Source organism: Ursus maritimus, unplaced genomic scaffold, assembly GCF_017311325.1.
Source record: "Ursus maritimus isolate PB19 unplaced genomic scaffold, ASM1731132v1 scaffold_4, whole genome shotgun sequence".
Classification (NCBI taxonomy): Eukaryota; Metazoa; Chordata; class Mammalia; order Carnivora; family Ursidae; genus Ursus; species Ursus maritimus.
In genome coordinates, this window is record NW_024426552.1 from 3,588,474 (window position 1) to 3,601,871 (window position 13,398).

General features: G+C 54.1%; 1 protein-coding gene across 2 annotated transcripts in view; it reads right to left on the minus strand.

The window, feature by feature from the left end:
• The window catches only part of UBASH3A (ubiquitin associated and SH3 domain containing A), a 38,110-nt gene extending 27,041 nt beyond the window's left edge, over positions 1 to 11,069 (minus strand). The window contains exons 1-4 of one of the 2 annotated variants that reach the window (XM_008710198.2): positions 10,891 to 11,069; positions 8,732 to 8,785; positions 6,121 to 6,307; positions 2,840 to 3,038 (exon numbers count right to left, since the gene is read on the minus strand). In XM_008710198.2, the coding sequence (XP_008708420.2) occupies positions 2,840 to 3,038; positions 6,121 to 6,307; positions 8,732 to 8,785; positions 10,891 to 11,003 (553 nt within the window). In that variant the 5' untranslated portion in view covers positions 11,004 to 11,069. The remainder of the gene's footprint in view (positions 1 to 2,839; positions 3,039 to 6,120; positions 6,308 to 8,731; positions 8,786 to 10,890) is intronic. The other variant, XM_008710197.2, reaches the window with a different exon arrangement.
• Between the last annotated feature and the right edge of the window lie 2,329 nt (positions 11,070 to 13,398).

The following is a 13,398-nucleotide window of genomic DNA, read 5'->3' on the forward strand; positions in this document are numbered from 1 at the left end:
AGAGCTTCTCCTTCATTCCCCGGGGCCTGCACGTTGCCCAGCAGCCCGGACCCGCATCCCCGTGCTCTAGCTCAAGGGGGTTTCGCTCAGCGGCAGAGTCTCAGGAAGAAAACACCACAGGCAGCTCAACCGTGTCAAACATGACAGGATCTCTAATATTTCGCTCCCTTTGGTGAAGCAGGAAGCCCTCGGGTGGCCAGCCCCTGGTCTTTTTGGGTGGCCTCTGAGCCAGTGGCCCCAGCCCTCCTGGTCCCTGTTCCAGGGCCCTGACGTGGGCCAGGATCCGCTTTCAGCTGGCCCACAAAGGAGGTATCTTCTGGGGAGACGGAGACCGACAGGAGCACACAGATTTGGTTTCAGGTAGACGTGCTCTGCCCCTTCGGGGGGGTGACCTCGGGAGCATCTCGGCCTGAGTCAGCTTTCGTTCTGACAGCCGCAGCTCGGGGACAGGGCCCACCCTCTGCTGGGACTGCATTGAAACCAGTATCTTCATTCATGTCTCTGGGAGTCTTTAAGTAGACACTGGTTACCTGCCGCCTCTCCCATGGGCAACCCGAACCAGCAGACGGGATCTGTTCTCCCCTGGAAAATGTCACTGATGTTGCGATCGCTTCCTGGACCCCAAGCCGGCGGCCCCACTGACAGCCCCCATCCCCTACATGAGACGTTAGCAGCAAACAAGAAACTGTCAAGGTGAGAAGTCGAAATTGAGATCATGTGTGGGTGGCGGGGAAATTCCTTCCTTAGGTGTTTCAGCACGGGGGGGAGGATGGCCTTGCCACATGAGTCAGCATGGCCTGGGAAAGACCCACGTTTGTCCTCAGAGTGATCAGCGAACCGCACACGACTTCTGAACCGGGCCCTTGTCTTGCCTGCTCTCCGCAGCCCCTGCCTGTGGGGGCGTTTCACTGGCGGGTGGGGGGGACACACTTGCCCTGAGAGGGACCCAGGACTCACTGAATTGACGGGCCCCCTCCCCCCGACTCGGGGCCAGGCCCCGGGCACAGGCATGGAAGGGCAGGGCGAGAGACGTGCTGGTCAGCAGGAACCCAGGTGGGGCAAACGAGACAGGGCTGGACCCACGTTCCAGCTCCGAGCACTGCTTAGGGGACCTGGTCGCTCTCCTGGGGCTGTTGTCACAAATGGCCACGGCCTGGGGGGCTTGAAGCAACAGAAATGTGTGCTCTCACGGAGGCCAGAAGTCCGAAATCCAGGGGTGGGCAGCGCTGCCCTCCCTCTGAAGCCCTGGGCAGGGTCCTTCCTGCTGCTTCAGGTTCCCCGGGTTCCCGGCTCTCCTTATCTTGTGGCCGCATCCCCACATCGCTGCCTCCCTCCTCCAGTGGCCTCCTCCCCTGTGTCTCTGGGTGTCCTCTCCTCCCTTAGAGGGACATTGGTCACTGATGCAGGGCCCACCCGACTCCAGTCTGGCCTCATCTTAACTAATCAAATCTTAGAGGCCCTATTTCCAAATAAAGTCCTTTTCTAAGGTTCTGGGTGGACAGGAATTGTAGGGGACCCTTTCACTCCATGACAGTGACCTTGGGCAGGTACACTACTCCTCACAGGCCTCGTCTCTTCATTTTTAAATTGGGGCCCGTATGGCCCATGTGGGGGGGGCGGCGAGGCATAAGCGAGGTGCGGTGCCTGCTCCGTGCGAGGGGCCGACAGGGCACGGCGGGGTGAGGCCACGTCGTTCTTTGGAGGCAAGGAGATTGAAGAGCCGCCTCTTGACTCTTGTTCACATAAAGGACAGCAGTCTGCAAAGACGCAGGGTAATCATCCAGCAAACAGGACCCCGGAGTCCAGAGGCCAGCCTCCAGGTGGAAATCCAGGCTTCGGTGACCTCCTGATGTGGCCAGATCTGTGTCCACGTGTGTCTGAGAACGGGGCCTCTGGACGCCTGTGGAGGGCAGGGAGGGGCTCCCCGCCAGGGTGCTTGGAGTCACACCACTGAGCACCTTCCGAGGACCAGGACTGATGGGGAGCCCCGCAGAAACAGGCTGTTCAAAGGGCCAGAGCCCTCACCAATTTGCAGAGACAGCAGAGCGCCTCCTGGAGCAGATAAGTCTTGATGAAGGCCTAGAGACTCGGGAGGAGCTCTCGTCTTCTGATGTCGAGTCCAGAGTCCCTCCCACGCTCCGCAGCCAGAGCCCGTCTCCAGACCAGTGCAGGTGTCGGGGAAAAGGGAGGTTTGCAGATTCTTAAAGTGAGTCCAGATAATCCTTCCCCAAGAGGTCAACAAGAACACACTGTGCTCCACCCTAAAACATTAGCAAAACCCAACTAGGACTTGGTTTTACACACAGTGCTGACCCCAGGAGGGGATCCGCCCGAGGTGGGCATGGGGCTGGGAAGCCCCCGGTCCCCCAACATGGGCCCCAGCGTGTAACCCACCATCTACACGTGGCCACTCCACATTCCCTCCTGGGACAGTTTCCCCGGGCGGCTGGAACGTGCCGAGTGTTCTGAAAAACCACATCGATGCAAACCAAGGTTTTCCCACTTAGAGAACAGATGACCGCTGCTTCTCGGAGTCTGCTTTCCTTTTGAAAGGACATCCTGGCTCATTAGATTTAGCTCCAGCTAACCCGTTCAGCCTCGGACTAAGGCCAGGTCAGAGGAGCTGGCTGAAAAGGGAGAGGTGAGGATGGAAACGTCCTGGGCCAGGGTGCGTGTGTGCCCAGCCCAGCCAGCTGTTTGGCTTCCGCGGCAGCCAGGAACAGCCTGCTCCCCTTCCCTGCGGCTGACCCACTGCACCCGAGGAGCAAGCATGGCCCAGACACAGCGGTCACTCCCTCTTAACCGCACCCTTCGTGTGCAACTGGCCAGGGCTGCCTACCTGCTAAGACAGAGGCTTCCGTAGCGAACATCATGGCGAATTCTCGGATGACGTCTGCAGGGCTGTCATTCACGAAGAAGCCGAGATAGCTGATGGAAGAGTGGAGAACCAGAGGGACGACCGAGGGGAAGGAACCCAGGATCCTGTCCCCAGCTCTCTTTAGAGCCTCGTATAGACATTCCACCTTGTGGTCTTCGCACTAAGGGAGAGGAGACAGAGGATGTGCTTTCCCGCCTCTTGTTAGAAGGGCAACTGTTAACTTCTTTAGTAAAAATCTCGCAGCCAATGGAGCCTGTTTCTGGTCACGATGCTAGAATGTAATCTATCTGGTCCATGTGTTTGGGGTTATGGATTTGTCCTCAGTTTCTCAGAGATTTCTAGTAAACTTCCTTTCAGAATAGAATATCCTTTAAATGTGTAGGCTGGAGGTCCCTTGTCACCCTAGCTCCCCCCTGTCCCTCCATGTCATGTCGACTCAACCTGCAGTTGTGGTCGACATTGCACCACTTGGCTTCTGGAGGTTTCCCTTAGACTCCAAGGCAGCCACGGGCAGGCACTGCTCAGAGCCCACAGTGAGGAGGACCGTGGCCTAAGTCCCTGGCATCTGGCCATGCTCCCGCAGTGACCGAGCCAGTCACTGCCCCTGATGCGGTTTCCTGGGAGGTGGTCTGGGCTCCCAGGCTCCCTGTCAGCCCGCGGCGGTCCTGCTCGGAGCAGCGCTGCGGGCTGAGTCTGTTGCCTGGCCCTCCTCCCCTCTCTTGCCGGCCCCTTCCTTCTTTGTCCTTCACAGGTGTTTCTCCCAAATAACACTCTTGCACTTCTTGTGAACCCGCACAGGCTCCGACCCAGTCTCCCCACTGCCCCCCAGCTCACTGCACACAGTTCAGTCTGACCACGCTGCCTGATGCTGCGCGCCTGCCATGCCACCCTCCACCCCAAGGCAGCAGGTACTTCCTCATCCCCTGCAGAGTGCTGTCTACACCGCTCATCACCTGCAGAGTGCTGTCTACACCGCTCATCCCCTGCGGAGTGCTGTCTACACCGCTCATCCCCTGCACAGTGCTGTCTACACCGCTCATCCCCTGCGGAGTGCTGCACCACACCGCCATCTCTGCGGAGGCTGCCACACCGCTCATCCCCTGCGGAGTGCTGTCTACACCGCTCATCCCCTGCACAGTGCTGTCTACACCGCTCATCCCCTGCACAGTGCTGTCTACACCGCTCATCCCCTGCACAGTGCTGTCTACACCGCTCATCCCCTGCGGAGTGCTGTCTACACCGCTCATCCCCTGCGGAGTGCTGTCTACACCGCTCATCCCCTGCACAGTGCTGTCTACACCGCTCATCCCCTGCGGAGTGCTGTCTACACCGCTCAGCCTGAGCGCCAGGGCTGTCGGCACTGGTTGGCGCCCTCACTGCACTTCCCCACTTGCATGTCGCTCTCCTGGCTCTGGGGCTCAGCACTGCCCAAGCCACTTCCCGGGCTTAAAGACCTTCCTCCATGTGGAAGACCACTGAGAAACCACAGCGAAACCTAGACCCTTCCCCCGCCCCGCCCTCTCCCCCCACGCCCAGCAGGAAATCAGCCCAAGCCCTGCTCTTCCCAGCAGCTGGCTCCCTCCAAATTTCCCACAGCACCCTTCATCGGCTGAGGAACTAACAGCAGTTTGGTTTTCAGATGCGTTTTTATGTCCCCTTCTGACCAGCAGCTCATGCTATCGTCCGTCTATCTCATCTTTGCGGCCTCTCTGGGGCCGGGGAAAGTGCACGATGCATGGAGCGTGGAACGTTGAGTAAGTGACTCTCTGTCCAGTCCACACCGTCTCTCTCGGTCTCCGGTACGTGGTCCGGAAGCAGAGTCCTTACAAACAGCTGCAGCGGGACATCTGCGTGTGGAGGCTGGACGTTGTCCTCTTATAGCATCAGAGGCAGAGACTCAGTCCCTCGGCCGCTCTTCTGCCAGAAAGGGCACTCAGCCAGCCCAGGCAGGGTTGGACGTGGGCTGGGGGCCGGTGGCGCCGCTGACACAAGAGAAGGGAAGGGTGCGTGTGTGTATCTAAGTCTGTGTCTGTGGGTGTCACGTGGTGTGTGTGTGTCTGCCTGTCTGTGTGGACATGTGCGTGCTGGGTGCAAGTTCCGGGGGGTTGGGAAGAGGAGCTGGAAGGCCAGGTGGCCCCCTGGCTGCCGTGAGGAAGCGTGCCCATTTCTGAGGTTACTTGCGTCACTGGGTTTGGCTGCCTTCCTTTCCCTGCTGAGCCACTGAGGACACGCCAGGAAGGAGTCTGACTGCCACAAACGCTGTTGCTGGAAAGGAGGGGGACCAACTCACCCCGGTTTGCTCAGGACTTTTCCTGGTTTTAGCACCGGAAGTTCTGTGTCTTGGGACCCCCTCCGCCCAGCCCCTGGCAAACTGGGACGACAGCACAGGCTCCTGGGACACCTGCTCGGATAGTTCCCTGCAGAGGCTTGCAGCCCCTTACCCATGCATGCTGTGGAGCCGGGGATGGGGCGCTCCTCCAGCCCTGGTGGGAACCCTGAAATGGGTGGAACCCTTAGAGCTGGCTGACAGCAGAGGGGGGGCCGGCCAGGGTGTGTCCTCTGCACGTTCCTCTGGTGGGGAGCCACAGAGGAAGTGGCTGCCTGCCCCTCCCCTCCTCCCTCCTTCTCATGCATGCTGCTTCTCTTCCGAGCACGTCCAGGTCCTCCTCACCTTCCCTGGACCCCTGTGAAGCTGCCTGTTTGACCATTTTCTCAATCAGGGCTGGGCCCTGGAGCAGCGAAAAGTCCTGCATTTGTGACCTTTGTGACGGGCCAGCAGCGACCCTTCAGTTCATGCATCACACATTTCCGAGGCGCTGTGCTAGTCTTGGGGCACGAAGAGGAGTGAGGCAGCTACCTCCTCCTGAGGGATTCAGTCTCGTAAGGGACGCAGGGTGCACTGGACGCATTGTCACAGCACGTGGACGGTGCCACTAGGGACACCAACAGCACGACGGTGGGAGCACAAAGGGCGGCAGCCCCTCCTGCCTGGGGAGCGGGGAAGACCTAACAAAGGGAGGGGTGAGTGAGCGGGGCTCTGAGAAACGCGTAGGAGTCGTCCTGATGAGGACAAAAGTGAAGGGTGTCTCACATGAAGAGGCCGGCTAGTGCCACAGTTGTGGGCCACCCCGTGGAACTAGGTCACGTGGCTGCCCTCGGTGACATCCAGCCGCACTTAGACGTCACGGGGATCTGCCCCAGTGGCGTGTTAATGAACACTGAGGCACGTGGGGCCGACTCACCGTGAAGAAGTCGCAGAGCGTGATGTGAGGGAAGACCTCGTGGGCTCGGTTCCTGGTGCACTGACGCTTGCTCTCTCTCCAGAACTCCTGCAGTCTTTCCAGCAGGGAGCCCGTGGGGCAGAGGAAAAGGGCATACTCCTGGGGGATGGGGTCATCCAGAGAAGGGTCATCGCGATGACAGCGCAGCCTGCAAGAGAACAGACCGCTTTCACCGGGCGCCACAACGTCAGGACACTTTCCCAGTGTGGGGAGGGCAGCCACGCAGAAGCACCGCCACGCTGCGACCAGCGTTGTCCACGCCGCACAAACCCACCGCCAGCCCCCTCGGTGAGGCTCAGCGCGCCCGGGGCCTGTGTGGCCACGGAGCAGCTCCGGGTCCCCACCACGTTCGTCTGAGTCCCAGGCCAAATACCAAGACAGGGAGAGAAGGTGGCCTGGTCTTCAAACAATCTTTGGGGGCCAGAAAATCTGTAGAAAACATGCACATTTCATTCTGTCCGACTTCAAATTGAGTGCAAAAGTCAAAACTACCAAAAGAAAAAAAAAGCTAGACAAAATCTGGGTGGCTATTCTATATTTTTTTTTGTATCAGAAGGTTATTTTAAGGACCGGGAGAAATGCTATGCAACCCCAAATTCAAGTCCTTTCTCACTGATGACAGAAACAAGAACTAAGAACCACAAGGCATCATTTTCTCACCTGTCAAATTAACACTGTTTTTGAAAGGAAGCAGGCCGTGCTCCGCTGTGTCGAAGCTGCATTGGGTCGTGTGCAACTTCTGTATGAAAGCAAGTTGTCAGCACGCACCAAGAGCCTTCAAATACCCGTCCCAGCTGAACTGACAATTCTACTTCCAGAAATTTCTCCAAAGGAGAAAGCAAGTAACACGGCACGCGTGAGGTATCTTATGGCAGGGTTATTTGTTAACAGGAAAGACACGAAGACGAGATAAGTGTCAGTAAGTTCATCTATCACGTATTCATCAGGAGTCATGGTTTTGAAGAATTTCTAGCGATGCAGACACGTGTCCGAGATGGAATACGGAGTTCAGTGGGCAGGGTGCAGCCCCCGGGGGAGACCGCAGCCATGCACAGGTGGGGTCTCCGGAAGAGTGAAACACCAACAGAGGGCGCTCTGCCCCTGCGTTCTGGTGCAAATGTATCCTTCACTGCTTGCTTTTTCTTCCAGAAACGTAACATACCCGCAGATAACATGCACTAGTGTTTTATTTCAATTGTAAGTGACTGTTTAAAACATTCTGCAGGTGGCACTGTTTGTAGTCCACGCCGTCCTTTTGTAATTTATCCATGTGGATGCGAATGCATCCGGTCAGGCGTGTCAGGGTGACCCTTCCAAGGGCTGTGCATGCTTGTCACGCCTGTGTGATATTTCACTCATCCATCCCACCGCCGGACACGTCCATCGGTTTCTTTGCGAACAACGGCATAGCACGGTAATCAAGATCTTTGTACATGTCCTTGGGCGCTTTGCAAGTTTCCAAGACACGGACCTGGACGTGGAAGTCCGTGGTGGGTGGCGGCATTGACACAGCCCGACCGCAGCCAGGACAGGGACAGATCCCCCCCTCCGCTCACCCGCGTGGACACCTGAAGCTCCTTTCTTTTTCAGTGACATCTTAACTGGCACTTCCCTGGTTAACTAAGGTCGGCCCCCTGCGGGTGAGCCTAGGGGACCCCACGGTCTCCCCAAGCCTCAGTGGGACTGGTGTTCTGCTTGGCTGAATTGTAACTCGCAGGAAGTCACCATGGCCCTCAAGGCAGTGGGTTTCGTTTGAAATTCACATTTGGCAACTGACTTTAGAGCTTAGCCCAGAGGATTCTGGGTGTTTCCCTTTGTCTGGTAGAGGGGTTACATAGTTTGCCCTTGGCCTAGAGTTTTTGGGGAAGAAAGGGGTTCCCTGTGAGGACATGCTGGAAACTCACAGACCCGCTGTTGGTGCTTGCCACCCTGCTCTGGGAGGGCACCCCAGCTGGCTAAGACCCGGTTTTTATTGCTCGATTTTCGCTGCTGTTTTCCAGAGCAGGGCATGAGGGGACTTCCCGCCTAGGGGCAGAATGACAGCGTCATGGCGCACTCAGGCGGGACTGGGTGCTGGAGGGCGGGGTGATCCCAGAGCAGAAAACCCAGGCCTGCAGCGGTGGGCGGCTTGCGGCGTGCCCAGCTGATGGCTGGCAGAGCCTCCTGGAACCCTGAGTTCCTCCCCCGGGCCCCCACCGCCTGGCCCTTGATGCCTTGAGGGGCATCCGGGAGCAGGAGGAAACTCTCCCCAGCAGAGGTAGCCTGAGAGAGTGGGACCTCTGCTTTTTATCTTCCCTATCTACTCAACAAATCATGTGGATTTCTTTCTTCTATGAGAGTCACATTTGGATAACTCAGATTTTTAAGTGAAGAAAGGCTTGTTCAAAGTTCCATCTCTCTCCTCTGTTTGCCATTTTAAATGAGGGTTCTTTTCTCCTTTCCTTCGGCGCTGGGTGGACAGGCAGGGACCATGTCCCCAGCTGCCCGGCGTGTGTGGGGCACTTCCCCTGTCCGCGCTGCAGAGCTCTCAAAGCCAAGTACTCAGCACAACTGCAGAGACAGCCCTACTCACCAATTGGACGCCTCTTCCACTGTCTTTCTTCCAGTGGCTGCCAATGCCTTCAGCCTACAGGAAAGCAGGACGAGAGAAGCATTCAGAGATCTGCCTTCCATTCTCTGAGGAAGCAGGGGAGAGGCAGGGGTAGCACTGCACCCCATAGGACGTTTGGGGAGGCCCCCACACGGGCCTGGACTAGATTTGCCGCTGGATGCCTTGCCCTGCCCAGGCCTCCATCTCCGTGTGGCATCACTGTGGATTCTGAAAATGCAGACCCGCTCACACCTCCCCTGCTCAGGGGCTCCCGCCTCCAGTCCTGGGCACGGGTTCCAACCATGCCCACAATCTCGCCTTCTCGGCCAGCCCCCACACCCTGCACCAAAGCCAGGTGAACCCACTCTTAGATCCGGAGGTTGGCTGTGAAGGGCCGAATCCCTGCCTTGCACACGTGCCTCCCTGCCAAAGTGCAGCCGTGTGCCAACACACGCTTAGAAATGTGGCACGGATTCTTCCAAGTTTGGCTCGAGGGTCCGTCCTCCAGGAAAACTTGCCCAAACCTCCGAGTGGGGAGGACGTGCATCCCATCCTGTTTCCCAACCACATGTTCAGGCACCAGACTTGGGTCTGTTCACCTCCTCTACCAGCCTGCAAGGTCCCTGAGGCCCAACGGTGTCATACTCATCGTTATAACCCAGGACGTATAGACACCGAATTAATTTAACTGAATGGGACCAAACTGAACAGGACGGAATACGGCTAAGGTAACTCGCTCAGGAATTCTGCCCGGAGATTGCTGGATGTGATGGTGCTGCCCCGTGCTGCTGTTGTGAATACTGACCGGAATGACCTCAGTTTCAACTACAAGGAGTTCAGAGCATGAGGCCCCCTCCAGCTTCAGTGGTATAATAAAGGACGGGCTTGAGAGGGGCCAAGAGTGCCATCCCACCCCACAGCTGCCTGTGCTCCCTGGCCTCAATGCCCCTGGCTGGCCCGAGGGAAGGTGCCCAGGTCGGGGTCTGGCACAGGGTTCCACGGCTTATTTCCAAGATCCCTGGTTTATTATCAACATAAAGGCGACAGAGTTCTGATTTGGGTTAGAAGAGAAAAGGGTGTAGCTTCCAAGTGATTTTGGCCAATTTGCTCAGGGATTTGTTACAATGTTTAAGGAAACTTTGGTCCCCTCCACAATCCAGTTACTTAAAGGGACTTTTTTTTTTTAATATTTTATTTATTCATTTGACACAGAGAGAGAGAGAGACAGAGACAGAGAGAGCACAAGCAGGGGGAACGGCAGAGGGAGAGGGGGAAGCAGGCCTCCCCTCATGGACCAGAGAACCTGATGTGGGACTCGATCCCAGGACCCCAGGATCATGACCTGAGCTGAAGGCAGACACTTAACCGAAGGAGCCACCAGGTGCCCCTTAAAGGGGCTTCTGATGCATTTTCCCATCGTGAATAAACCTGTGAAAAATTAGTACCCCATGTCCTAGCATAGCTCATTGCTTTAGGGACTTCTCTCTCTGACAGGGTGGCTCTTAAGGTTAAAAGTTTCCGTATGGGGACCTTTTCCTTGGGTAAGCAGGATCGAGTCCACGCTGTGCTAACACTTTCCTAACCATCTCTTTCAATGATCAGACATTGATGAGATCTTCCCTACGGATGAATGGTTTCCCTGCACCATTTAGAAATACGTTCTTGTTGGTGGTTCTCGTGATAGCTCCCTTCAGTGAGAATTTGAAATACCTTCTAGTGTCATCTCAGTCACTGAATTGTAGAGAGTGTACAACCAGGCCCAAGCTCTTGCAAACCCTGAAAAATGGAGACGTCCCAACAACACATGGCTCCCAATTTTTACAAATTTCGGGGTCCCTCTAGCAGCAAACCCTGAAAAATGGGCACGTCCCTGTAACACGTGGCTCCCAATTTTTACAGATTTTAGGGTCCCTCTACCAGCCCGCCCGCCAGCAGAGTTTGTCTTTAAAGGGCAAAGACCATGTCATTTATAAAAAGCAGGAAAGGGCCTTATTCTGAGACAGTATCTCCCGCCCTGCAAGGTGCACCCCTTCGGCAGGAAGTAAGTGCTCTGAGCTGCCTGCAGTTGTGCGGCAGGGGCCAGGAGGGTTGGGGGGCCTGGGACACACACCCAGGGGCCTGCGGCGGGGGACGGTACTCACGCGGTGTGTGCCGGGAAGCCCATTCCCAGGAGGGGGTCCAGGAGCGAGGGGGTGCTGCGGCCCTTGTGCTTGTTGGAGACCTTGGCGTAGAGCTGAGTCTCCCCCGCTGCCATCTCTTCCTGCCTGTGGACAGAAATGAATAGATAAAGCCAGAGAGACGCAGACAGGCACGGCTGCCTGAGAGTGTGAAGAAAAACCTCAAGCCCTTTTGATCTTTCTGACAAAAGCTAATATCCTGTTTGCATGAGATGTTGGTTTTTCAGAATTCTCCTTGTGGGGTGCCGGGGTACAGCCTCCGCCGGCCCTGTTTCCCCGTGGGGTTTGGGTGCCAGAGGTCCAACACGCTACGGGAACAGCGAACGTTGGCAAGATTGACAATACTGAATTTTGACAAGGCTGTGCAACAATTGGAACTCTTCATTGTAGAACTGTTTGGGACAATGGCTTGGACGGGTTTGCATACAGTTCCACACATTTGCTATGTGACACACTTACTCTTAGCTATCTACCAAGGAGAAGTGAAAATGTGTGACCACTCGAAGACTTGTCCACGAATGTCCACGATGGCTTTATTCACAGGAGACCCAAACCAGGAAGAATCCAAAGCCCATCAACAGTGAATACATACGGAAGTTCCGGTACATTCGATCAATGAGTAGCACTCCATCAATAGCAGCGACACGGTGCTGTCCCCTGAGATGGCGTGGATGAATCCCAAACACCGTTATTTTGATTAAAAGAAGCCAGACTCAAGATCATTCATACTGCATGGTTCTATTTAAATGAAATTCTAAAACAAGGTACTACTAAACTATAGAGACAGGAAACAGGTAAGAGGTTGCCCAAGGCTAGTGTGTGAGGGAGTTTTGGGGGTGATGGAAACGTTCTATATCCTGATAAGGGTGTGTAGGTCTTCAAGACTGTCTGAACCGAACACTCAGATTGTGTGCATTTCAAAAGTGTGTAAATTAAACCCCAATAAAATTTATTTTTTATTTATTTATTTTTTAAAAGATTTTATTTATTTATTTGACAGAGAGAGACAGCCAGCGAGAGAGGGAACACAAGCAGGGGGAGTGGGAGAGGAAGAAGCAGGCTCCCAGGGGAGGAGCCTGATGTGGGGCTCGATCCCATAACGCCGGGATCACGCCCTGAGCCGAAGGCAGACGCTTAACCGCTGTGCCACCCAGGCGCCCCAAACCCCAATAAAATTTATTTTTAGAAGGGAAAGGGAAGGGATACTAAGAACAATAAAAACAGTATGCTAATTTTCAACAAAAATTGGCCTGCTGGGATTTTGTGGCGGATTATGTTGAATCTGTAGGTCAGTTTTAACAATATTGAGGCTTCCACTCCATGAACATGGTGTATCTCTCTATTTACTTTCTCTTAGTAGTGCTTTGTAGTTTCAGTGTCTTGTACATCTGTCATTACGTTTATTTCTATGTGCTGCTATAGTTTAAAAATAATTTCTATTTCCATTCTTTGCCAGTATATAGAAATACAATTGATATATATATATAAATAAAGATTTTTTACTTATTTATTTGATGGAGAGAGACAGCCAGCAAGAGAGGGAACACAAGCAGGGGGAGTGGGAGAGGAAGAAGCAGGCTCATAGCGGAGGAGCCTGATGTGGGGCTCGATCCCAGGACCCTGGGATCACGCCCTGGGCCAAAGGCAGATGCTTAACGACTGCGCCACCCAGGCGCCCCTGATTCTTACATATTGACATCACATCCAACAATCTGGCCGAGATCACTTATTAATTCTAACATTTTGTAGATTCTTTTTGACTTTTTATGTACATAATTATGTCATCTTCAAATAATGCCACTTTCCCCTTCCTTTCCAATATTTTTAAACTTTATTTCCTCTCTGTGCCATATCGTTGTGACAAAGACCTCCAGTGCCATGTTGAGTAAAAGTTTAGCATAAGTACCCTTTATCATATTAAAGAAATTTTTTTCATTCCTCATTCACTGAGGTGTTTTTAAAAAATTCATTAACAGATACAAAGTTTATCAAAAGCTTTTTCTGCATCTATTGAGGTGATCATATTGTTTTCCTTTTTCATTCAGTGACTGAGGTAGGTCATACCAATTGACCTTCGAATGTTAAATCAACCTTGTGTTTCTAAGATAAAGCTTTGATCGTGATATGTTATCCTTTGTGTGTATTAATCAATTTGTTAATACTTTGTTTAGAATTTTTTGCATCTGTGATGGTGAATTAGCTTGGCCTGTTGTTTTCTTTCTTCTCAGGTTTTGGTGTCCATAGAACTCATTCTGATATTCCTGAGACTTCCTGGTCACAACACTAGAAGTTCCCATTCTAGGAACCCCCCCTCAGGCCCTGGCAAACGAGGACAGTGGGTCACCCTAAGTGTCAGTGTTATTCTGGCCTCATAAACGAGTTGGGAAATATTTCCTCTTTTCCGATTCTCTGAGTTTTTATAAGATTGGTACAACTTCTTTCTTAAATGTTTGAAAAGATGTTTCAGTAAAG